This window comes from Lontra canadensis, unplaced genomic scaffold (genome assembly GCF_010015895.1).
Source record: "Lontra canadensis isolate GAN:19392208 unplaced genomic scaffold, GSC_riverotter_1.0 scaffold12, whole genome shotgun sequence".
Taxonomy (NCBI): Eukaryota; Metazoa; Chordata; class Mammalia; order Carnivora; family Mustelidae; genus Lontra; species Lontra canadensis.
Window position 1 is genome coordinate 20,682,944 of NW_022631006.1, and position 25,747 is coordinate 20,708,690.

Genomic DNA, 25,747 nt, shown 5'->3' on the forward strand with positions numbered 1-25,747 from the left:
ACCACTCGTTTATTTATGTTCCTGGGTGTCATTTCCCAAAAGCAGGAATCCGAGATGGGGAAATAAAATTGCTCAGGGATGCTTTTTGTTCTTTTTTGTGTTCTAGCTGATTTTATTGCGGTTGTTGGTGTTACTGGACTTCAAGGGTAGTTGAGATCTCAAAGCCGAGTAATGATCCTAAAGTTAAAAAAAAAAAATACCTTTTCCGTGGTAGTCAAATGTTATTCTTTAAGGAGAGATGGAGGATTTAGAGATTTGTTTAGCTACTAGGGCTTAGATAAAGTGACTCTGGTAAGATTCTGTCATCATCATTTAAGTCACATTTTCAGAGTTCACATTTATAGTTCAGAAAAATATTTAAAAAATACTAAAAGGGAAAACCAGTGTATTACTTAGGTGTCACATACTGACATTTTATGTTTTTATGTGAAACAACATATGGGTAGAGAGAAAAGAGAAAACTGCATTTTGGGACTCCCATTGGATGCAGAAACAGAAATGTAACATCATAGCTGATGAAAAGAAATAATTAATGATTCTTGCATGCAAAAAAAAAAAATGTCTTTGAGCTTTTGTTCATTTTCCTCTTGGCATTTCCTCATTTCTAACTAAAACCAGCATTGCACATTAAATTTTCAAGCCAGAAATGCTAACATGGCAAATTATTTTGCAGATATTATTTTTGGATTGGAATCCTTTCTGGATAAATATACTGAAAAGTATCGTGGTTAAACCCTGCGTATCTGTGCAGTTGATGAATGGGCTCCAATCTGTTGCTGAACCACAAATATTCATGGTGCTTATTCACATGATTTTTATTTTTAACCCTTCTGCAAACCATTAACTCATCAGTAATTTTTCCTCCACGATCCTTATGAAAGAATGTCTTTCAAGTGGAATATGAATTCTGTTTTTCAGCAAATTGGTTCCGCAATATTCATCAAGTGCTCCCTGTGTAGGAATTGTAGGGGACTGACCAAAAAGGCAGGCGAATGTGGAACTGTGGAGTCAAAAAGCCTCGCTTCGCGCTCTGGCTCCTCCACTTCCTAGCTCTGAGGCCTTGGGCATTAATCAGAAGCGCCCGGAGTCCTAGTTTCCTTGTCTGTGCAGTAGTAATAATAATATCATTCTTTAGGGCTCTTTTATTTTTTTATTTTTTATTTTTTTAATTTCTTTTCAGCATAACAGAATTTATTGTTTTTGCACCACACCCAGTGCTCCATGCAATACGTGCCCTCCTTAATACCCTCCACCTGGTTCCCCAAACCTCCCCCCCCCCTTCAAAACCCTCAGATTGTTTAGGGCTCTTTTAAAGGGTGGATAAGTTGATTGTGTAAAGTACTCAGCACTGTGTCTGACACAAAACTCAACCGATGATGTTATTATAATAATAATAAGCGACTTAAGGAACACCTTTTCTTTCTTTATTTACACATAGATAACTGTGGTACATGTCCACATAGATGAGCACTATAGAAAGCTCTAGAAGCAAAGTGCTGTGCTGCTACTGGGAAGAGAGAGAAAGCACACCAGAAAGAATATCAAGAAAGTCCAGTTGCACAGTGAGGGAGAGGAGAAGGAAGAGAAACTAGTGAATGAGGCAGAAAGGGCCAGAGGTCCAGAGGAGATTGCCATTATACAGCATGAGGTTGAGAACTGGTAGCGTGCATGGCAAATTTGGCTCACATATGGGTTTCCTTTAGCCCACAGAGGGTTTACAAATTTTTTTAAAGATTTATTTATTTATTTATTTGACAGAGGGAGAGAGAGATCACAAGCAGGCAGAGGTGGTGGGGGGGAAGCAGGCTCCCTGCTGAGCAGGGAGCCCGATGCGGGACTCGATTCCAGGACTCTGGGATCATGACCTGAGCTGAAGGTAGAGGCTTAACCCACTGAGCCACCCAGGCGCCCCTACATTTTTTTTTTTTAAGCCAACATTTCAGAATTGGGTGAATTCATATAAACGTCTATACTTCTAGTTTTTCTTGAGAAATGAGAGAATCCAGCATATTTAACCTGAATCCTTGCTTGGCAGCATACAGGATTGCTCTGAGAGGCAACTGCGGCTTTCTGTGGAGCACAGATCGTCCCGTTAGCCACAGTTTTCACGACTCCATGTCGTATTATAGGCCCCGAGGCCTCCTGCATACACTGAGGTCACTTTCCCAGCCCCTGTGCAGGCCGTCAAAATATGGTTGAATGCCTGCTTGTTTCATCGAAGAGGCTGTGGTGGCTGACATCAATTGTCCAGATCGGTACGTGCCTTCATCTCCAACCTCCAAGCAGCTTGTAGCACCCGGGAGGGTAGTTGTGGAGTGACCTTACAGTGAAAGAAGTACCACAATATGGAAACCGATCTTACCAAGAGTAGAGAAAGTATGTCCTGGAGGGGAGGAGCACAGAGAAAGGTTATTTGCTGAAGGCATGATATTTTAAAAAATTCCTTTGGAGATTTATTTTGTTTTGTTTTGTTTTAATTTTGGTTAAGAAAACAGTTTCCCAAACAAGTTGAAATGTGTAGAATTTCTGACTTACCAACAATGGCAGCTATAAGGAGCCACAGGAGTAGGTACGTGAGCGTAGGAGGATAAACGTACTCCAGTCAAAATAATTTGAGGGGCTCCAGAAATGTGACTCAGGGATTAAGGAAGTCGTTGTGAAAGGAACAGTTAAGAAATCTTCTTTTCCTCTTGAGCTTGCTGATTAGGATATTCTCAGAGGATACCCTGGCCTGGCTCTTAAGTTTATGGCAATATTTTCAAAGCAGAATTTGGTTTTCATGTATCTGATTTCCTTAGTGTAAAACAAAGTATGTGGTCACATTCAGAAGGAAGAATGGCATATTACTACTACTGCTGTAATGTGAATAATATCACGTGGGTGCCATTTTTACATCTGGTTTTTATTTTCATTTCATCTTAGCAAAAGGGAACTAATTGAAGCAATTTTTTTCTTAAGATCTGTGGTTTAACTGTGTGTACCTATCCATCTCCATCTCCTAACCCTCCAACAAATCAGTTAGTTCTTTCCTTATATTGTAAATCCCACCATAAAATTGACTGATGTTCTATAATTTAGTCTCCATATTTTTTTGTAGCTGTCTTGGATTCCAGCTTTCTCCAGAAATATCTAAGAAATAGGAGTTACGTGGGTATTTAGTTTCTTAAGTCCTTAGCAACTGAATTCAATCATAAATTCTATTCAGTTTGGCTCTTGTAAAGAAGTATAATTTATTCATGTCTCATGCAATCTGTCTTACTAAATCTAGAATTACAGTTCATGGTTAGATTTTTTTTTCCCTGTTGGGAGAGGGTCTTCCAATTGTCCTCATTGACAAGAGGCATTTCTCTGTCCCTAAACCAGCTAGTTTAACTGAACATAAAGGCCTCCCTTAATTTGATTTATTTATTTTTTTTGTTCTTAAAATGTTGATTCAGTTTTACACATTTTGGTAAGACCAACAAAAAATTAATGCATGTTTGATTGATGAAAACTGTAGTTGTATTCATCTTTTTTCTTGCCAAGAACATACTGTTGCTGACATCAACAATTAACTGTTTTTTTTAATTTTTTTTTGCTTCTTCCTGTTTCAACATTTGCTAAAGCTGAGGAAATAGAAAATGTTATTTGACATGTAATCCTGAAAGATGTTTCACAGTTAGGTTCAGAGATTTGCAGAGTCCCGATGATGGCCAAGTAGTCTACTTGATGTCAGACTACTCAATACACTGGTTGAGGGCAGGAAACTGGGAATTTTTTATGTATGCTAGGCATAAACACAGAAATCTTATTGACCATTGGCTCATTTTCAAAAACTATAGATGGGGGCGCCTGGGTGGCTCACTGGGTTAAGCCGCTGCCTTCGGCTCAGGTCATGATCTCGGAGTCCTGGGATCGAGCCCCGCGTCGGGCTCTCTGCTCAGCAGGGAGCCTGCTTCCTCCTCTCTCTCTGCCTGCCTCTCTGCCTGCTTGTGATCTCTCTGTCAAATAAATAAATAAAATCTTTAAAAAAAAAAAACTATAGATGTATGCTATAAAAGCATGGATTTTTGGATTGAGGAATAAACAAGAAGTTGCTTTGAAGGTCATTGCTAACCTGTCCAACATTCCCAAATAAATCTGGGGAATTCCTCTTGCCTCTTATGTTTTACGGACTACTTAAAGTTTAAAGATTTTTATTTATTTATTTATTTGACAGAGATTACAAGTAGGCAGAGAGGCAGGCAGAGAAAGAGGAGGAAGCAGGCTCCCTGCTGAGCAGAGAGCCTGATGCAGGACTTGACTCCAGGACCCTGAGTTCATGACCTGAGCCAAAGGCAGAGGCTTAACCCACTGAGCCACCCAGGCGCCCCTACTTTAAAGTTTATATTTATATTTCTTTATTTTTCTTCGTTAAGTCTCCTGTGTAGTCAAGGCTTCTTTCTTTTCATGGCAATATTCTAAAATGGTAAAAACAATTTGGCCAAAAGACTTTTTTCCTTCCTTCTCATACTGCCTGGCAAATGACCCATCTGATGACAGAAAAATAGCGATGACCTTTTGAAAAGCATAGCTTTTGTTTGAAAACATGGGGCACATTGGCTTTGTTTAGGCAGGTTTGTATTTTCCTGTTTAGCTAGCTTCAAAGACCCCTGTTGGCTCAGTCAACACCACAGATATTTTTCTAAGGTTGAACTTGGAATCCTTCGCAGTCAATTAGTCAAATCAACAAATATCTATTGACCTCAAGGACAATTCTCTTCTGGTGGCTTCTTGGGTATTCCCGTGTATATCACAGAGAGCTTTTCCTGAACTGAATTTTACTTTTACTGAATAAAAGCATTCCTATATGCCTCAGAAACACAGAAACCATATGGCCGGTCAGATAATCTGCTCAAACATTACTACCCTAGGAAATCAAGATATTTCCTGAGGATCATGAAAACAGATAGTACTGGATGGCACTTTGATGTGACAACAGAAACTCTCTTGGTACCACAAGAGCTTCTTGAATATGGTGCCAGTGGGAAATTTTTGTCAGAATCAGTGATTACCTTTTTTTGCTCCCTCATGGCCTTTCTTTCCTTGCATGCTGTCCTTCAAATATTTGAACTGTATGGTTATGCTATCAGATCACGACTGAGGAAGGATGTTACATATCCTTGGGTTCAGCTGTAGAGAATTACACACTCGTAAGCTATGAGAGTTGGAAGAAATTTCTTTCGGAAGAAATTGAGACCCAGAAAGAGAAAGTGACTTGCTTAAACTATAACTGGTTACACCAGTAGAACTGGGGCTAACATCTAAGCATTGGGCCAGTACCTTTGGGTACAGAGAGTCACTTTGTCAGAGCAGAACAGAAATAGTCTTGGTAGAATAATATTTCTGTTTTCCTAAAAATAAAATATTACTTCTGCTTATGGAATAAATACATGGTTATTATAGAAAATTTAGGAAATACAAAAACATCTAAGAAAAATAAGATGAAAGAGTCAAGATTTTTACCGTCAAGTTGAATTTCCTTCCAGTCTACTTCTCTACAAATACACACACACACACTCACACACTCACACACACACACACACCAGTCTACCAGTTAAGAGTTTTGGGCGAGAAAGAGAAAAGCACCTAGCTTGGATTTTGAAGATAAGTAAATGAAGGAACTATTAATAGATTTAAAGGAACCAGTAAGGGATGTTGGGACACCTAGGGACTAGCAACATTGAGTAGGGGGAAGAAGTGTATTGGAGCTCAGGGAAAGCTGGAGCTGTGGGAGAAGAACCAGCAATCCAAAATTGTAATCATAGAAGGTGTGGGCAAAGATTTACCAACCTTTCCCCCTTTGGCATGAGAATTTGAACGGTAGTTAACTTCCTTACTGTTTCCCTGGCAGTCTGATGAAGGTTGGAATGTTGCCAAGGGTTAGGAATCAACTTTGCCTATGCTAAAAATGACCCCAGGACTGGGAGAATTATGAAGACCTGGTGGGGAAGCCATACCTTGGGTCTAAGTGCAGTGATTACAGAGACTGGCCTGTCCCTTTCCAGGACCCTGTGGGGGAGTGCCTGTGGCATCATTTCCAGAGATGATGTTCTTATGAGATAAGAAGCTTTTAAACCAGGGTAGCTTCCTTGCCCCTTGCACCTGAACTGCCATGGCATGGCCTGTAACAGAAACTCCCGCTGAGGAGGGAGTCCTGACACTGCCCTGCTATGTTTCATGTCCAAGTTTCTTCTCAATAACTTCTCTCTACATGTGGCCTCTGTCTTTGAGCATGAATATTCAGTTGAATCTAAGAAAACTCTCCTGTTGGGCACCTGATGGGATATGTTGCTGCCAAAACCATCATGCCAAAATAGTGAGGAGAATGGGAAAATACTGCCAGCTCTCTCTTCTCCCGCCCTCCAGTCTCTCACCACATTGATTAAACCTAACCACAAAACAGAGGTCAAGGGGAAAGAGTCCCATTGTACTAGCTTATGTCAGGTGCTTCCTATAGTTTGTTAGTTTATCATTCTCCTGTTGATGGACATTCACCTGTTATGCATAAAGCTGCTATGAACATGTGTGCACGGGGCTTTAGTCATGTTTCCATTTCTCCTGGATAGATTCATGGGAGTGGAATTGCTGGGTCCTAGGATAGACAGTGTCGAACTTTTCAAGAAACCACCAAACAATTTTCCAAAGTGGTTGTACCATCGTATACTTCCACTAATAACACCTGAGAATTCCTTTTGGTCCACACCTTTATAATATTTGGTGTTAACAGTTGTTTTCATCTGGGCCATTTTAGTGGCTGTGTAGTGATATCTTGTGATTTTAATTTACATTTCCCTGATGACTTACTGATGTTAGGACTTCTTCATGTGCTTGTTTGTCATTCACATATCTTTTATGAAGTATCTATTCAAGTCATTTTAAGTCATTTTTAAAGCTAGATTTTTTTTTTTTAGTATTTCTTATTTATTATTGAATTGTGTGAGTCCCTTACATATTATGAATACAAGTCCTTTGACAGATTTGTATGTTTTAATACTTTACTGTCAGTCTGTGGATTGCCTTAATGGTGGCTTTGAATAAGCAAAATTTAATGTATTGATGAAGTCTGATTTAGAAATGGTTTTCTTTCTATGTCTTTTCTTTGCCTACTCAAAGATTAAAAAACAAATCATAGTTGTAAATTATTAAAATGCCATCCCTTTTAAAAAAATGATTTCCATTTTGAAATGAAATCCAGTTTGGATGCTTTTCATTTCCCTACATTTTATTGACTGAATGTTTGTGTCCACTCAAAATTCATATGTTGAAATCTAATCCCCAGTGTAATGGTATTTGGAGGTCACGACTTTGGGATGTGATTAGATCATGACGGTAGGGCCCTCATGAACGGGATTAGTGCCCTTTTAAAAAAGACCCAGAAAGCTCCTTTGTCCTTTTTGCCATGTGAGGAGCCAGCAAAGAAGATGGTCATCTAGGAGCCAGGAAGCAAACCCTTCCCAGACACCAAGTCTGCCAGTGCATTGATCTTGGATTCCCAAGCTCCCAGAACTACATTTTTTTTTGTTTAGAAGCCACTCAGGATGTGGGCTTCTGTGTGTCTCTACTGTGGATCCTATTTCATAGTAGGGACATGTCTGTGAAAGTTCATGAGATCCTGGATGCTTAAAGATGCAGAGGGACCTTCATACCATCTTTTCCACATGTCTCCCTAACATTAGGTTTCCTTCTTAAAAATATTCCTGATAATTAATTTACCCTCTGGGTGCTTCTAGGCATCGAAGCTACCAGAAATGAGTCACCTTTTGGGGAATACAAAATGTAAAAAATCGCTTCTTGAAATTAATAGTTTCTTCCAGTATAATTTTACACAATGTAAATTTCATTGAAACATTAGTGTGATCAGAGTTCTGAGAACCAAATCACAGTTGACTTTTGAACAATGTGGGGGTGAGGGGCACTGACCCCTCCCTCCATGAAGTTGAAAAACCTCTGTGTTACTTTCAACTTCCTGGAAGCTTAACTGCTGATAGCTCACTGTTGGACTGGAAGCCTTCCCAATAATATAAAGAATTGATTAACACACATTTTGAATGCTCTATGTATCATGTACTGCCTTCTTACAATAAAGTAAGGTGGAGGAAAGGAAATCATAGGGAAGAGAAAATATGTTTATAGGTCTTGTACTCTATTTGTTGAAAAATAATCTGCATGAAAGTGGACTGAGCAGCTCATACTCATGCTGTTCAAGGCTTAGCTGTACAGTCCATGGACTAGGGTCCATCCGGCTTCAGGAGTATAGTGATTGGGATCAGTCATGATCCCAGTCTGAGCAGCAGAAGTATGGTTAATACAGTGAGGAACAGATGGTGTGATCAAGAGACCATCTTCCCTTCTTAAGCATGTCAGGGAACATTTCACCAGGGAAATACACCTGTGCTCAGACAGAGTAGGACTGTTCATGAGGAGCTGGAAGAAAGAGGCATGGAGAGGTGGAGAATGAGGAGGAGTGAATATTGCCATGCCTTTGGGTGTGAGACCCCAGCAGTGGGAGAGGAGACTGAGGAGCTAGTCCAGGCACAGCCCAGGATTGGGTGAGGACTTTGCACCTTGCTCCGTGGCTTCTCTGCAGAGGCTGGAGTGCATGGGGAGACTGGTGGTACCCAGGTCAGTGAAGAGGCTTGAGCAGTTGCTTAAGGTGACAGTTCTCAAATATTCAAGTAGTTGTGCTTCAGGCTGTTAGTCCCTCCAGTAGAATTTTGTCCAGTGTTGGGGTAGGACCTTTGAAGATTTTCCCAGGCTCTGTTGGTAAGTCTAAAGCACCCCAGGTTTTGAAAACCACTGGTTCAGAGGAATGACGAGGGAGTGAGAAGGAGAGGAGGTCCTTGATTAAGAGGTACTAGAAAGTGAGATGGCGACTCCTCTTGGTGAGCAACCATCTGTAGGGCATGAGAATGTGGGAGGATTCTGGTTTGAGCAAGTTCAAACATGACATCAGTGTCAGGCTCCTGCATGGCAACAGGGAGTAGCAGATCTATGGGAGTAAAGTGGGAGGTTTAGCTGTAGATAGAAGGCCAACTTACTGTCAAGAAATACCCATTTTTATCACCTAGAAATAACATTAACTTTGGGAGGTTATGGTTCTGTCCATTCAAATATTGCTGATAATAGTGAAATACTTTCACCTTGTCGTTCATATTCTTTTCAAAGGGCGTATTTTACTCACATTTGTTAGGCACTAAGATTTGTTGCATGCCAGTGACGTAGTGTGATGACTTTTAGGCTAGATGTTATTATCGTTCTGCAGACATGGAACTGAAGCTCAGAGAGGTTAGTTGATTTCCCTAAGGTCATTTTAGTCAGGAACCAGGTAGAGTCAGGATTCAAAACTCCTGACTTTGCCAAGGCCAGTTTGTCCTTGAACCTCGGTCTCTCATAGCCAGAATGGTGGGATTTTTTCCCCTGTCATTTATATATGGTAAATGTGGCATCCAGGCAAAGTGTGATTTGCCCAAGAACTTAAGCTGGTAAGTACAGAACGGAGGTGAGAGTCCAGGTGCCGCTTCCCAGCCACTGCTCTTTTCACTTGAACTTCTTGCTTTCCAGATGACTGAGTTTATTTTCCTACTTGTTTCATGTACAGTTGGACCTTTCCCTCTCAAATGGCAAGAGTTAAGAGAATTATGAATGTCATTTTGAAGGACAGAAACACCATCTGAGAAGCAAAACTAACTTTCAAAGCTCATTTGTTTTGGAGCAATGTATGACGGTACATTTTCAGCCTGTGCATGAATTTTTTTTTTTTAATTAGGAACCTGACTTTCATGATGATGATAGAAACATGGAAATAACTCCAGGAGAAAAGGTGCTTCGGAATACCAAAGAGCAACGGGATCAGCAAAACCGGCTGAGGGAGATAGATGACAGACTGAGGAAACTGAAGGAAAATGTGGTAAGTCTTTTTAATTTCAATTTTAATTGTTGCCAGCAATTGTCTTAAAAAAAGCTTCCAGTTTCCTTGGACTGTTTTATGACTGGTTTTATATTTGTTAAGTCTGTCAAGAAAACTGACATGGGAATTTGTCACAATTTGAGTAAAAATATGATTCATAGAACTTAATGTAATATTATACATACTTTATGTGATGTAATAAACCTGTGAAATACTACGTGAGGTCAGAATAATGATCCACACACCTAATATTCTGTACCTGATGGTGACATAAATGTTTTTTTTTAATGGAAAAAAAATTGGTAGTCATTCTCCATAAAATCATCTTTATATATTGAACGTAGAGCTTAAATTCTGTTCGTATTTCATAATATATTGTTACTCAATTTAAATATGTTCTAAATCTTTCTTGTGCCTATCTCATGTTTTAAGAGCTTGTCATGTAAAAATATTATTGCTGATGAGAGAAAACTCTTAAATCAACTAAATTGTGAGCTGGTTGATATTCTGATCCTATCAGAAAGTCTCCATAATGTTATGATTTTCCAGCTACCCAGAGGATGCTTCCAGCTGAATCCTTGGCTTTTACCTAAAATGAAACATGACAAGGCTCAACTTATGACTCTCCCTACATCCTCTCTCCCAGGGCTGGTCTTGTCACAAATGCCAGCAGCACCTCCTTTCTGTCTCCTACTAAATCCTATTATCTTGGGTGATCTTCAAGCCTCATTAAGTTTTAACCACTATGGCTAATTTGCTGTCATATCTTGCCAGCGTTCTTTATGACTCTGAAAATCTTCTCTCTTTTGTCATGGCGTGTATCACCCTTCTGTCAGCATTGTCACCTCCTGTCTAGCCACTTAAACCTGGTCAGTCGCTTCTCTCATTATTCCATTTTATATGCTGTTGCATGGGTGTAAGCATCAGGTAAGTGATTTTGATTAAATTCTGATCTCCTTAGAGCTCTCCCAGAGCGTGCACTGATCCCGATGGAGATTTCCCCCACTCTGCTCATGTGCAGCTGAATTGCTCTGAACCATTCGCCAGCCATGGACAGCAGCCCTGACTCAGAGCCTAGAGGGTAGGCAGGTTACCTCATAAGGGCCAGAGAGCAGATTGAAGGGGACCGAATGCATTGTGCTTCTCTTTAACATTCATTTTTATTTACTTTTCATGGGAAATGAAATGAGAATTATATCAGGGACTAATCCATTTTTATCTTCTGAGGGATTTTTTTCTCCTTGGGGCTATTGATACAGGGAAGAAGTAGAGGAAGTAAGAATGGTTAGGGAGTGTAAAGAGGCTCTTGGCCAATAGTTGTGGTGGTAGTGATGGGGCACTGCCAACTTGGTAAATACGGTGTTTGTGGCTTGACTGGTTTTGAAAACCCTGGGTACTTCTCATCCCATACCTGCCAATCCAAGGCAGGCAAAGCCTGTCATTCTCCATATTTCAGCTCTCCTGATTTCTGACCATTTGTCATATGCCTTGGACATATATCCATTATTTTCTGCTATGTCTCTACTCTTATGTAATTCTGGATGCAAAACCTGGATCCTTTAGGAAATCTTACATTTTTTTTCCAGTGTCATGTGAAAGTTGGCTAGACTCACAGAGATATGGTAAATATCAAGAGTTGGTTGTTACCTAAGTGGAAAAGAATAATACGCGTAAGTAGAGAAGAGCAAGTACTGTGCGCCAACGTTAGCAGGCACTGGTCCAAGTATATTATAACTTACTATGTAGTCTTTATTAGCACTCTTGAGGTCAATATTACTATCCTCGCTTTCCACATGAGGAAATAGAAGTTGAGTAAATTACTCAAGCAAATGTAGCTACTAAGTGGAAGAGACAGGATCCAAATGATCATCTTTTTTAAAAAAAGATTTATTTATTTATTTGACAGAGATCACAAGTAGGCAGAGAGGCAGGCAGAGAGAGAAGGGGAAGCAGGCTCCCCCCTGAGCAGAGAGCCTGACGTGGGGCTTGATCCCAGGACCCTGAGACCATGACCTGAGCTGAAGGCAGAGGTTCAGCCCACTGAGCCACCCAGTCACCCCTAAATGATCATCTTTTAACAACTATTGTTTTACAGTCAGCATTTGCAGAAACTGGTATGATAAAGGTGTATGAGTACTGATCTGTATCATCTTTATGTTTTAATTGCTTAGCGTCTCATGATACCCTGTGGATCACATTGCGTACCACGTGTGTGAACTTTTTAGGGAAGTACTACTCTGTAAGGCCCAGTGTACCTCATAGATTTCTAGGTACTTTGTGGATGGGGAATCTGGAGACCTGAGTCCTTGTTTCAAGGTTGTCAGTGACCTGATCTGTCAACTTGATAAATCACTTTTTCCTCTTAGAGTCTTGGTTTTCTTACTTTAAAATCAAGCGAGTAGGGCTACAGGGCCTTTGTCCTTTTGCCTGTGATTGCTGGCATATTTTTTGGCAAAAAATGATGTTATTGGTAGTATCTAAATTTTAGCATGTATGCTTGACAATTGGTATTAATTGGTTTAAATATTCTATTGAAAGTTACTTTTGGAAGTTCAGTAAAACTTTTTAGGAGAATGTGAGATTGTCTTCTGTGTATAGAAAAAAGTTAGCCCGCTACCTATAGACCAAAGAGTATGTTTTCTAAAAGATACCTTCTAGAAATGGCTAATTTTGCAGTTTTGTCTTATTCTTCTTATTATGAGAGAATATTGTTTCAAGATCACTGGGTAAAAGCAATAATTTCTGGCCATGAACTGGTGATTTAGGGATAAAATTCATACTCAGTTTTAGGGATGCACTGGGCAAGGAGCGAAGGAAGGGGCAGCGTAGGAGCCCTGGGGATAGTCCTGGAACCACCTGAATCCCAGGATTGATTTGCCCATAAAAGTTGGAAAAGTGACTTAATTCTGAGGCTGTGAATGCACTTGTGCCTTGGTCAAGATTGACTGAGGAAGTGGGATCCAGTTAGTCTGGTTAGTCTGAAGGAGGTAGTGGTATTGGTGTCATTAAAACCAGCTGTCAGGAGCTAGGGAAGGTTCAGTGGGATGAGGTTGAGGCTTGCAAGCGTAGTATGAACTTTAGCAGGCAGACAGGAGTCCGAAATACTAGCGGTGTAAGTAGAGGAAGGATGAGCCATGGCTGCTGGAAGCAGCATATGTGGAACAAATCTTCAGAATTCGCTCGCTATGAGTCAGTGATGGTATGGAGCCGATATACTGCCTGTATGGGAGAGGCGAGCAAAACGGATCTTATGGATAGTAGAGGACAAGAATGAGGAAGAGATTTAAAAGCAGGTCCTGTGAAGGATTGTTGGTGGGACTGAGTGTATTTATTTAGCTTGGTAAAGAAGAGGGGTGTGTGTGTGTGTGTGTGTGTGTGTTGTGGGGAACGAGGGGATGGTTTAGTAGAAAACCACACAACATCCCTCTCCCAAAGATATCTAAAGGACTACTATTTGAAGTATTAGTCTTAATCTTTGACAGCTTAGCTAAAAAACATGGTGATCGGGGGTCCATAAAGAGAGAGATTTCTGGTAAGTATTAAGGAAGAGTTAGCATGATTCAGGATTGGTCTCTGGGATTGATCTGTCTGGGGCAATGTTTTCGAGGCTGAAGTGAGTAGAGAGGGTTTCAGTATACAAAGGGTGGCTGGATGGTTTGGTCCAGCACAAGCAGGAAGCTTGCATATGGCAAATGGAGGAGGCGCTGTGCTTTGAGCTCTTTGTCCCACATGGTGGGGAGGATTTGTGCTCAGTCACTCATCTCTTGCCTGGTTGGTCCCTGTGGGCTGAGGAGTATTGCTGTGACCACGGATAAAAGCGTTCTTCTATCAGGCTAACTACTCGAATGGAGATAATTTGAGATGATAGAATCAAGAGAAAATGAAAATAGCTGTATTCATAGAATAAGCAACACAAGACAGACCCTGCAGATGACCTCTCCGTCGTTTGCGTACGATGGGCTCTGGTCCCTGTCCCCTGATTTACCTGTCTAGCTCAGAGAGTCACTTTCTGCTGTTTTAGGTGCTTTACAGGCCTCTCTGCCCCTTCACTCTTTGAAACCCACTCTGCTTTTATTTCCTCCCTGGGTTCCAGTTCTGCTCTGTAAGCTTCTGTACATGGGACATAGGTTAAGAACCAGACACTGAAGCAGCCTGTTTGGGTTTGAATCTCAAACTCTGCACTTCCTAGCTGTGTGACTTTGGACAGGTCTCTTGACCTCTCTGCTTTAGTTCCTTCATCAGTAGAATGGGATAGTTGTAATGAATACCTACCTTATAGGCTGTTACGAAGATTAAATTCATCTTAATTAATGTAAAGTGCTTCAAACAGGGTTTGGCATATTTTGAGCGCTATACAAATGTTTATTATTAGTATCGTTACTCTTATTATTAACATTACTAAGGTGGCATTTACATATGCTTGTTTCTATGGTAATGAGGAGGGGTATAGCAGAAAGGATGAGATAGAAGATGGCGGCGTACAACTTAGAGAAGGATCAAGATGCTCCTTTTCTGATTGAGGATGAAAGGAGAGAAGGATGGGCCTAGAAAGGCAGGTTTGGAGCTGAAGAATAAGTGAGAGAGGTCATGCTTGCATGTTCTCTATCTAGTCTGTGAATTAGAGATGAAAGCATATGACTGGAATGAGAGGGCAGAGTAGGGATGGGACCTTGAAGCAGGGTGGGGAAGTATTGAAATAGATGGTGTGAAGAGGAGAGGAGAGCAATGGTGAACTGGGAAGACAGCCCCGCTGAGGTTGGAACCCAGCTAGGACAGGGAGCCAGCCCGCGGGGCTTGGGGTCATCTCTGACAGCCCTCGGCAGTCCAGCAAGAGCGGAGGAAATGGGTCTGGAGCTGAGGCAGGGGTGAGGAGAGGTTGAGTGATTGCAATGCAAGACCAGGGAAGCAAGGGGTTTGGTGGTGGCTGTGAGACCATACCGGAAATGGAGAAAGGAGACAAACATAACATGGCTGCCTCAGGTAACGGTGGGGATCTCTTTGTCCTTCTTCAACCTGGTTTCATAACTTATTATTGTAAACATAGACAAGAATGGCAGACAGCTACCAGAAGAATGAGGTAGATCTATATATCTTGGAAAGATGTCTGTGATACAGTATTGAGGAAAAAGAGCCTGTTGCTTAAGACAATAGTATGATTCCATTTTTATTTAAAAAATCATAGAAAAGTGCTGGGATAATATATAACAAATGCTAAGCAGTGATTACTTTTAGTAGAGATGGGATGGATGGGGAGGTGATAAAAGGAAATTCACTTTTTATAACAGACTATTTAAAGGGAAAAGTGTGTTGGGATTATGGATGCTTTTTATACCTTTTCTCATACTTTTCTCTCTATCTAGACTTTCCATAATGTACATGTGTTGCATTTGTAAATAGAAACAATATTTCAAAATATGTAAAGCATTGATATATATGAAGGATCATTACTTATTGTCTTCATGGATTTAGGAAATTAGAGTGAGTCATCATAAAGAATTATGTTCAGCCTTACCAGTACTTAAAATTCATATTCAGGGGCGCCTGGGTGGCTCAGTCAGTTAAGCATCTGCTTTTGTCTTGGGTTATGATCCCAGGGTCCTGGAATAGATCCCCATGTTGGGCTCCCTGCTCAGTGGGGAGTCTTCTCCCTTGCCTTCTGGCCCTCCCTGCTGTTTTTGCTCTCTCTTTCTCTCTCTCTGTCTCAAAAAAATAAAAATAAATAAAAATTAAAAAAAATTAAATAAAATTCATATTCAAATAATCTTTAGGCCCTAAATACACTTATCAGACCAGCAAAGATAATGATAAGTATAATTATATCACATTGGGAGTGGTATGGAGGTAGAGGCAGCAATATTTGAACAGTATCAAAATATTAGCTATTTTATTTATGGTGAAGAAACATTTTTTTTAATTAAAAAATTTAAAAAATTTAAAATTCCAGTGTAGTTAACATACAGTGTAATATTAGTTTCAGGTGTGCACTGTAGTGTGGAATCACTCAGTATTCATCACAAGTGCACGCCTTAGTCCCCTTCACCTATTTCACCCATCCCCCACCCACCTCTGGTAACCACCGGTTTGTTCTCTATAATTAAGAATCTGTTTCTTGGGGTGCCTGAGTGGTTCAGTCTGTTAAGCATCTGCCTTCAGCTCAGGTCATGATCCTGGGGTATTGAGATCGAGCCCCGCATTAGGCTCTCCGCTCAGGGGCGAGTCTGCTTCTCCCTCTTCCTCTGTGATTTCTCTCGGGTTCACTGTCTCTCAGATAAATAAATAAAATCTTAAAAAAAAAAAAGAGAGGGAATCTGATTCTTGGTTTGTCTGTCCCCCTCTCCCTCTCTCTTTTTTTTCCTTTGCTTGTTTGTTTTGTTTCTTAAATGCCACATATGAGTGACACCATAAGGTATTTGTCTTTCTCTGGCTGACTTATTTCACTTAGCATAATACTCTCTAGATCCATCCATGTTGTTGCAGATGGCAGAATTTCATTCTTTTTTTTTTATGGCTGAATAATACTTCATTGTATATATATACCATATCTTCTTTATCCATTCATCTATTTATACACACTTGGGTTGCTTCCATAATTTGGCTATTGTGAATAATGCTGCTACGTTTTTAATGTAGGGGTGCATGTGTCCATTTGAATTAGTGTTTTTGTATTTTTGGAGTAAATACCTCATTATTGGTAGCTTGTTAAGTTGGTTATTTTTCCCCTGAAAAGCAATTGGTCAACTGTTGACCTGTGACATTATTTTTATTTTTGATCTGCACAATTCCACTTTTAGGAACATATACAAAGAAATAACAGCTAAGAGGAACCAAACTAAACAAAGTAAGAAGCAACTTAAATGCTCTCAAATAGAATGTCAAAGCAATTTATACATGGTCTTACCCATTTAATACAATAGTAAGATAATAAAAATGACAAGTACATGGATTTTGTCAACAAAGGACTTTTAGTTGGAAATGAGTGATCTAAAACAAAAAGATAAAAATTCTAGATAGATTATCAGTATCAACTATAACTATTTAATATATATAATTGTATAAAATTATATATATATATATTATATGTGTATATATATGCACACACTGACAACAATCTGAAGGGGAATGGAATATAAATGTTAATAGCTTAGTTCTATTATTTTCCACTTTCTATTAAATTGCCTTTATCCCTGAAGAAAGTGACTGATAATTGGGGTAATTTTATTATTTCCTTGTTTTATTTATATACAACTTAACCCTTTACTATAATGATAGGCTTCTTGAGTAATTTAAATAAATAGTAATAATTCATGTTCAACCTAATTTTTCAGAGGTATTGAGGGTTCCATTGTAATAATAAAGAACATCTTTAACTTCTAGAATTAGGTAAAAATGCTTTTAGTGAAGTTGCATAATAATTCTAGCTTTCACAAATCAGAAGAATTCAATTTTGGTTTTTGCATTTTCGAAGAAAGAATCAGCAATCCGATCTCATCTCATGGACTCCTTTAATGATAAAATATTCTCAAAGATGTTTTGTTAGTATTGTTAGCAAAAGTTTTCCATGGTTCCAATCATTCTAAATGCATTGACCACACTTTTTAGGTCTTTATAGTGTCTCTTTTGATTCTTAGTTTGAACTTCATTCATTTTTTTCATCATTTGAAGTCTCTACTATTTCTTCCCACATTCTTTCCCTTTTTGGTTTCCTGGAAACCACTGAGCTTGGCCTTGTTTGGTGAACTGCATTGTCATTATTGCATCAAAATGTTTAGCACTCTAAGCCTTGTTGCTGAGCATTGTGGATAAGAATGTGGTTCACAAAGGATGATAAATCCTTGTGTTCTGATTCTTATTTCGACATGCTCTTGCCGTTTAACCTTGTATAAGAATACATGGACCCCAATCAGAAGACTGGAGGGTTTCTTCTGCTCAGTGAATGGTGGAGGGTCTACCTTCAATTACTAAACAGGCCATAGAATCAGAATTATAGAATGTGAGAGCTGAAGGGTCCTTACAGGTCACGTGGGCCAGTCCCATCGATTAGAAACTGAAGTCTTGAATAGCCAACTGATTTTTCCAAGACTTACAGTTAGTGATAGACCTGGGCCAATCCTCAATTCTTTTGACACTTCAGTCCGTGAGCTTTCTGTTACATTCAGCCGCTCTAAGTCACATCTGCTCAGACCAGCCAATTTTCAGCTAAGATTTGGGGCCACAGACAAATGTGGGCTTCATTCTAAAGCCTTTAAACTCTTACATTTATACATCTTTCCCAAATTTAGTGGAACTCCAAACAAACCTGACATGTTTGTGGTTAAACTGGATGATTAGTGTGTTTTGGTATTCATACATTAACTAAGGCCTGAGTTGGGAAAGGAATTATGCTCTCTGTTTAGTATCATTGTTGGGAAGTGTAGAAATTATTTAATCTTTCTTTGTCATTTGTAACAGCTTTCAGGAAGGTAGATGATAACAATGATAATATTGATAACAGTGATATCATTGACATATACATTATTGGTATTTTTATAGAATTTACAGCCTTTATTTTTCCTTCTGTAGGTGTTGGCAGGGTGTGCAATAATGATGCAAAATATTTGGCTGTGAACTTTTGAGAGTGGGATTTGCACATCCACAGTGGAATAAACCTTGAAAAATCCATTCTCAAAATCATAGGCAAAAAGAAACACATTTTGAAACAAGTAAGTAGAGCACAGAATTTTCAGAAGCACATCATCTGATAAAATTTTTTGCAACTGAATGGTATCATTTAATGATTGCAAAACAGCAAGTAGCAGTTAGAGGTACATGGCTGGTGTTCCAGAACTGTTCTAGAGCGAGTCAGTGAGCTAGTAACCACTTTAAAGCTATCAACTATGTGTAGTATCAAATATGTTGTAGAATAAATTGAAAGCACAATTTAGCTGTATTACTTTGGGAACAAAATATTAAAGGTAATTGGATTTTTTTCATTAACTTATTTTGTTTCAACCATCACTTTAAAAAACTTATAAATACATTAATAGATTTCAGTTTCAAATATATTTTGGAACAAGAGAGGATATATATATATATATATATATATGCCATTTATTCTGCCTATATAATAAAACATTTTTAAAAATTATTCAGGATATTTTCTTCTGGATTATGATTTTTAACATGTATTATAATAATGCAGACTTGATCTCATCATAGAAGTGTAGGTATTGTGCTGTTTCTGAATGATAATGTACAAGTCTTGAATGTCATCTTAAAAATGAAAATTTTGGTGGCAATCTTGTTTTAGAATATTACCCGATTTTATTTATTTATTTATTTATTTATTTATATTTTTTTATTAAAGATTTTATTTATTTATTTGTCAGAAAGAGAGAGAGAGATTGATCACAAGTAGTCAGAGAGGCAGGCAGAGGCAGAGGGAGAAGCAGGCTCCCTGCTGAGCAAGTAGCCTGATAAGGGACTGGATCCCAGGATGCTGGGATCATGACCTGAGCCGAAGGCAGCGGCTTAACCAACTGAGCCACCCAGGCGTCCCTAATATTACCCGATTTTAAAAAGCTTTGTTTTTTAAAATTTTTAAAAAATTTATTAACATATAATGTATTATTTGTTTCACGGGTTCAGGTCTGTGAATCATCAGTCTTGCACAATTCACAGCACTCACAATAGCACATGCCCTCCCCAATGTCCATAACCCAGCCACCCTGTCCCTCCCACACCCAGCAACCCTAAGCTTGTTTCCTGGGATTAAGAGTCTCTTATAGCTTGTCCCCCTCCCAAGTCCCATCTTGTTTCATTTTTCCCTCCCTTCCCCCCACAAACCCCTGCCCTGCCTCTCAAATTCCTCATATCAGAGAGGTCATATGATAAGTGTCTTTCTCTGATTGACTTATTTCGCTTAGCCTAATACCCTCTAGTTCCATCCATGTCATTGCAAATGCCAAGATTTCATTTTTGATGGCTGCATAGTATTCCATCATGCATGTATGTATGTATGTATGTATGCATGTATGTATATCTATCTATCTATCTATCTATCTATCTATATACACCACGTCTTCTTTATCCATTCCTCTGTTGATGAACATCTAGGCTCTTTCCATAGTTTGGCTATTGTGGACATTGCTGAAAAAGCTTTATTGTTGAGCAGAATCTCTAGAAGTAGATAGTAAGGCTAGTTAGATTTTAACATAACTCACGTTTCACATTCTAAATTAGTTTTCAAGGCTCATTGGTTGAGGCCCTAGATGTGGTTACATGGAATGAATGCATGCACATACATCAAGAAAGAAACAATAATATCTTATTAAAGGAAAGAAATAGAATTTTATAAAGTTAAATAAGTATTGTAAAGATTATAATATGCCACACACACACATTTAACCAGTATAATGTGTACTGACATAAAATTAGAATGCATAAATAATTAAAACTTATGACACTTTGGGAGGTTAAAATTAAGCCTATTATTTGGTTGTTAACATGTGGTCGTAATACTATTTAATTTCTTTTCCAATACTTGAGGACATTTTTAGTATCATTTAGTGTAATAAATTCTTGAATAGATTCCCAGCGGGAATGATGAATTCCCAGTGGAGATGTTATTTGTATTCATAGTTTGTTTTTAATCCTTTCATTTTTTTCTTAACCAGCTACAGTCAGATTTTTTTTTTTTTTAAACAGGATTTTAAATCAGGATTCTAGATCTGCTTCTTGTTATGGTCTGAGGCTATCTCTGTCCAAAACAGGGGTTATCTAAAGCAGTGATTTTTTTTTTTTTTTTTAAAGCAGTGATTTTAATGTGGATGGTCAAACAACTGTTTGTTATTGGTGGGGGTAAGGAACTTTTACCAGAATGTAAGTACATGTACTCCTTACTTCATTGAGAAAAGCTTGCTTGGTGAATCAGTTGATTTATATTCTGGCATAGCTTCTTGTTGCATAGCAGAGCTGCAACAAACAGTTTGAGGGCTAGCCCTGGTTGGCAGGCCACACTTCGAGGAGTGCTGAGTGCAGGCCTGTTGCCAATCTCTGATGCCCATGGTTCTGAGCCCCCAGTCTCCTGGATCTTAGTTACCAAATGTGGCTGGCTTCTCCCTTTTTTACCTTCCCTTTGTGTCTTCTGGACCTGTGTTCTTACTAGATAGTGATGTCTTGATATCATCTCTGGGTTCTGTCCTTGTCTTTGTTTTTTAGCTCTTTGGCTCATGTATATTACACGGAACTATAGAAACCTTCATCTGAAGTTTACTGGGTCCAGAGATTATCTTTATCTATTAAATTTTCTTGTTCTCTACACACCTATCAGGATAGCTAGGATAAAAAGCACAAGGAGCAAAATAAATAAAAAATAAAAAATTAAAAAGAAAACACAAAAAGTAACAAGTATTTGTGATGTGGAGAAAAAGGAACCCTTATGCACTGTTGGTGGGAATGCAAACTGGTGCAACCACTGTGGAAAATAGTATGGAAGTTCCTCAAAGAATTAAAAATAGAATTATCATATGATCCAATAATTCTACTACTGGGTAGTTACTTAAAGAAAATGAAAACACTAATTCAAAAAGTTATATGTACCCTATATGTTTATTGCAGCATTATTTACAATAGCCAAGATTTGGAAGCAACCCAAGTGTTCATCCACAGACGAATGGATAAAGAAGTTGTGGTCTATATATATAATGGACTATTACTCAGCCATGAAGAAGAATGAGCTCTTTCCATTTATGACAACATGGATGTATCTGGAATATATAATGCTAAGTGAAATAAGTCAGTCAGAGCAAGACAAATACCATATGATTTCATTCATATGTGGCATTTAAGAAACAAGACAAATGAACAAAGGAAAAGAGACAACAAAAAGACTCTTAACTACAGAGAACAAACTGGTGGCTATCAGAGGGGAGGTGGATGAAGGAAGGGTGAAGTAGGTAAAGGGGATTAGAGTACACTCAGCATAATGAATACTGAGTAATGTGTAAAATCATTGAATCACCATATTGTACACCTAAAACTAATATATACATGGTAATTATACTTAAAAAAATTCACATTCTCAACATTCTGCCTTATTAACATGATACCATTGGCTACTGACACTAGATGCTAATGTTTTAGGAAAAAACATATATGATTCTTTAAAAACTGCCTATAAAATTTGACATGAAAGTTCTTTTTTTTTTTTTTACTGGAAGTTCTATTTTATTTTTTAAAGAAGATTTTATTTATTTGAAAGAGAGAGAGAGAGAGCGCGCACACATGAGCAGGGAGAAGGGCAAATGGAGAGGCAGAGTTCCCACTGAGTAGAGAGCCCAATGTGGGGCTCCATCCCAGGACCCTGGAATCATGACCTGAGCTGAAGGCAGTCACTTAACTGAGCCACCCAGCACCCCTGAAAGGTCTATTTTATTTTATTTTATCTTAAAGACTTTTATCTATTTATTTGACACAGAGAGAGAGAGACAGGGAGGGAGGGAACACAAGCAGGGGGAGTGGCAAAGGGAGATGCAGGCTTCCCACCAAGCAGGGAGCCCGATGCGGGGCTAGATCCCAGGATCCCGGGATCATGCCCCGAGCGGAAGGCAGACGCCCAATGACTGAGCCACCCACACAGCCTTAAAAGTGTATCTTAAAAACGTAATTTAATGTTGATTTCTGGTCAAGATCATGTATTAACCTAAGTTTATACTTACCTTGGCTCTAACTATATAAAAGTTTATGAAAACAGCATAACGATAAAGCAAGATGTATATCTCGATGGAATGCACTAGAACACATGTGAAATGCAATAGAAACACAAAACTTAGCTGACCTGGAGTCAGAAGTCTGACTGATGTGAGGTCAAAATGATCTGTTTGAGGCCAGGGACCAGAAGCAGATTCATGGTGTGGAACTGGCATTTCTGTGGCCATGGCGGCAAGTTAGAGAAAGCTCAAACTGAGAAATACTGCTGAGGACTGTGAATTACGTATGTGAATTACATATAGCTTCACAGGAGAGTCCTACTTCTAGCTATATGGCAGACTAGATATTAGAGAAGCCCCTCTTAGTAAAGGAAACCTAAAAATGGTACAAGATGTATTTGTTTTTAAAGTAATTTTTAAAGCATGAGTGAGCTGGCAGAAAAGGGAATTCCTCGGGGGACAAAAATGACAAGGTAAGTGAGGGGTAAGCGACTGCTGGAGCCAGCATTTGTCCCTGAGGTATCTGTTGATCGTCAATGGCCCGAAGCCTGGGTTTCAATAGACTGCCTGTAGCGGGGCAAGGAGACAGGGCCTGAGGCTGAGGAGGTCAGATCAGAACTCCCACACAGAGTCGGTTCACCAAATTGTTAAAACCTCAGTGAATGAACTAGAAAAAAACAGTCTGTGGAGAGGGTTTTGTGTCTTTGCTTTGGTTGTGTGTGGAATGGAGAAAAATTCTCCCATGAGAATTCCTAACGACAAGCCTGCATGAAGGTAGGTTTTGAGTTTGAGTTCACACTACTTATAGGGTTTGAAAAACCTCAAGTTGAATGCTTAGCTGAAAGTGGTCTTAGGTTGGCAGTACTCCTGGTTTCTGGTTGAAGGAAAAGGAAGTCTCTCTGGAAAAACACAGTTTAAATCTAGATCTTAAATAGTTCCCACAAATAAAGTGTAAGGACCACAAGTTCACAATAAAGAGCTCCCCCCTCCCCAAATGCCTAGGGAAATAAGCCATCACAAGCAAAAGTTAATAGAAAAAACACACACATAGAATCAGTTTCACACAGACTGCAGTTTGGAACGGACTATTTCGGAATGTAAAATAAGTCTGCTTCACATATTTAAAGAAATAAAAGGGGCTTTTGAAAGTACGGCAAAGGAAGATTTGAAATGGAACCAATGAAATGAAAATATAATGAAAGTGGAAATTCTTGGAGTTAGACCTTCCCTGATCCCTATACAGGATTCTGGCATTTACGCTTATTTTCCCTCTCATTTTTCTGTAACTTTTCTAAAGCTTTCCATCAACCCTATAATGAGAGAGAACATGGTCAATAGCTTCAAATCAGCTAGAGAAAAAAATTCTAGAACTGCACATCTGCCTCTGAACCACAGGGCAGAAGAAAGAAAAAAAGGATACAGTATAATCACATACAACCTACATTTGCAAGACTACATCTTTAAATAAGACAGACTCCCGCCCCGCCCCCCCCCCCCCCCGTTTATCTGCCTTCTCTTAACTGTAGCTTTTTAAAGCATTAGCTCTTATGACTTGTAATTTTTACATTGAACAGTTTCTTAATTGAAATACATACCAGATTTAATAAAGAACTGTGTTCCCTGATACATTACGTTTTTAAAAAATAGACTTGATTTTTTAGAATAGTACTAAGATTACAGAAAATAATGTGCAGAAAGTACAGATTTCCTATACAATCATCTCAACTACTTCTAGTATTAATATCTTGCATTAGTGTGGTTCATTTGCTACAGTGGATGACCAATACCGATACCATTAACTACTGCTTACTTAAATTTGGTTGGGGGGGGCGGCGATGGGCTACATAGTAGAATAGTGAATGCCTGTGTAGACATTTGTGAGTCATCTTTCTTCCATGCTCAAAGCCATCCATTCAGATATATTTTAATAGTTTTCTCTGGACCTCCAAATGGAAAGTAATGGGCTTATTATTATTATTATTATTATTTTAAAAGAATTTATTTATTTATTTGACAGAGAAATCACAAGGAGGCAGAGAGGCAGGCAGAGAGAGGAGGGAAGCAGGCTCCCCACTGAGCAGAGAGCCCGGATGCGGGGCTCAATCCCAGGACCCTGGGATCATGACCTGAGCCAAAAGCAGAGGCTTTAACCCACTGAGCCACCCAGGCGCCCCCCCCCCTTTTTTTTTTTTTTAAAGAATTAATTTGGGCTTATTATTTTAAGTGTCATAATTCATGATCAGATTTTAAAAACCATGGTGGTAACTGATGTTGCAAGGTTAAATTGTTTTGTCAAATAAAAAAAATCCAGATTTAACTAAATGCAAACAAATTTCTGTGTATTTAGTATGTAGAAAACTCTCTCTCAAAGGTGGGGTATAGAGTTAAGCCTTTGATCCAGTGGAACGCATAGGACTAGTAAACAAATATGATAACATAAACCAGAATAAAACTGTGACAGGTAACAAAAAACTATTGTATTCGTTCAAATTAGAGAATGATTATAGTGAAGAGACCCAGAAAGTCTTTGTGGAAAAAGTGAAATCTGAGTTGAAGCTTGAAGAATGGGGAGGGTTTCACTCTGTGTAATGGGGCATAGGCCTTATAGAAAGAAGAGACTTTGTGGAAAAGGGCTAGGTGTGGGAAAGCTTGGGCCATTTTAGGGAACGGTAAACAAAATTAGCATTTATGGACTAAATTGTATCAAATTTTGACTTTATGCTAATTATGCATAGATACACGACATTTTAGAAACTTGAATATTGCTGAAGCAAGCATTTGAACCTGGCTTTCTGCAGCACTCTCATTTGGGAGTGAGTTACTTAGTGCCTGCCTCTAGCTCCAGGCTGAGCACCACTGCCAGCACAGCTCTGCTGGTCTCTACCCAGCATCACCTGGACCTGAACCCTGGTGTGGTATTAAAAGCCATTTCTATGTTGGTTAGTAAAAAATGCTCTTCTAGTGGTAAAGAGGAGAAAGACAGTGGTGTCTGACAACAATAACTGTACTTCGGATAAATAGAAGAGTGGAATGCTGAATTTGATATTAGATCAGATTGTGATGGGAGTTTGGAACTTTACAGAAGACTCTGGTCAAAATTCTATTATCAAGGGTCTACTTTTAGGCAAAAAAA

The 25,747-nt window shown here is 39.0% G+C and overlaps 1 protein-coding gene across 3 annotated transcripts in view; it reads left to right on the top strand.

The window, feature by feature from the left end:
* Positions 1–25,747, top strand: part of FSIP1 (fibrous sheath interacting protein 1) — a 184,573-nt gene that overhangs the window by 52,061 nt on the left and 106,765 nt on the right. For all 3 annotated transcript variants that reach the window (XM_032856871.1, XM_032856873.1, XM_032856872.1), the window contains exon 10: positions 9,788–9,928. In XM_032856871.1, the coding sequence (XP_032712762.1) occupies positions 9,788–9,928 (141 nt within the window). The remainder of the gene's footprint in view (positions 1–9,787; positions 9,929–25,747) is intronic.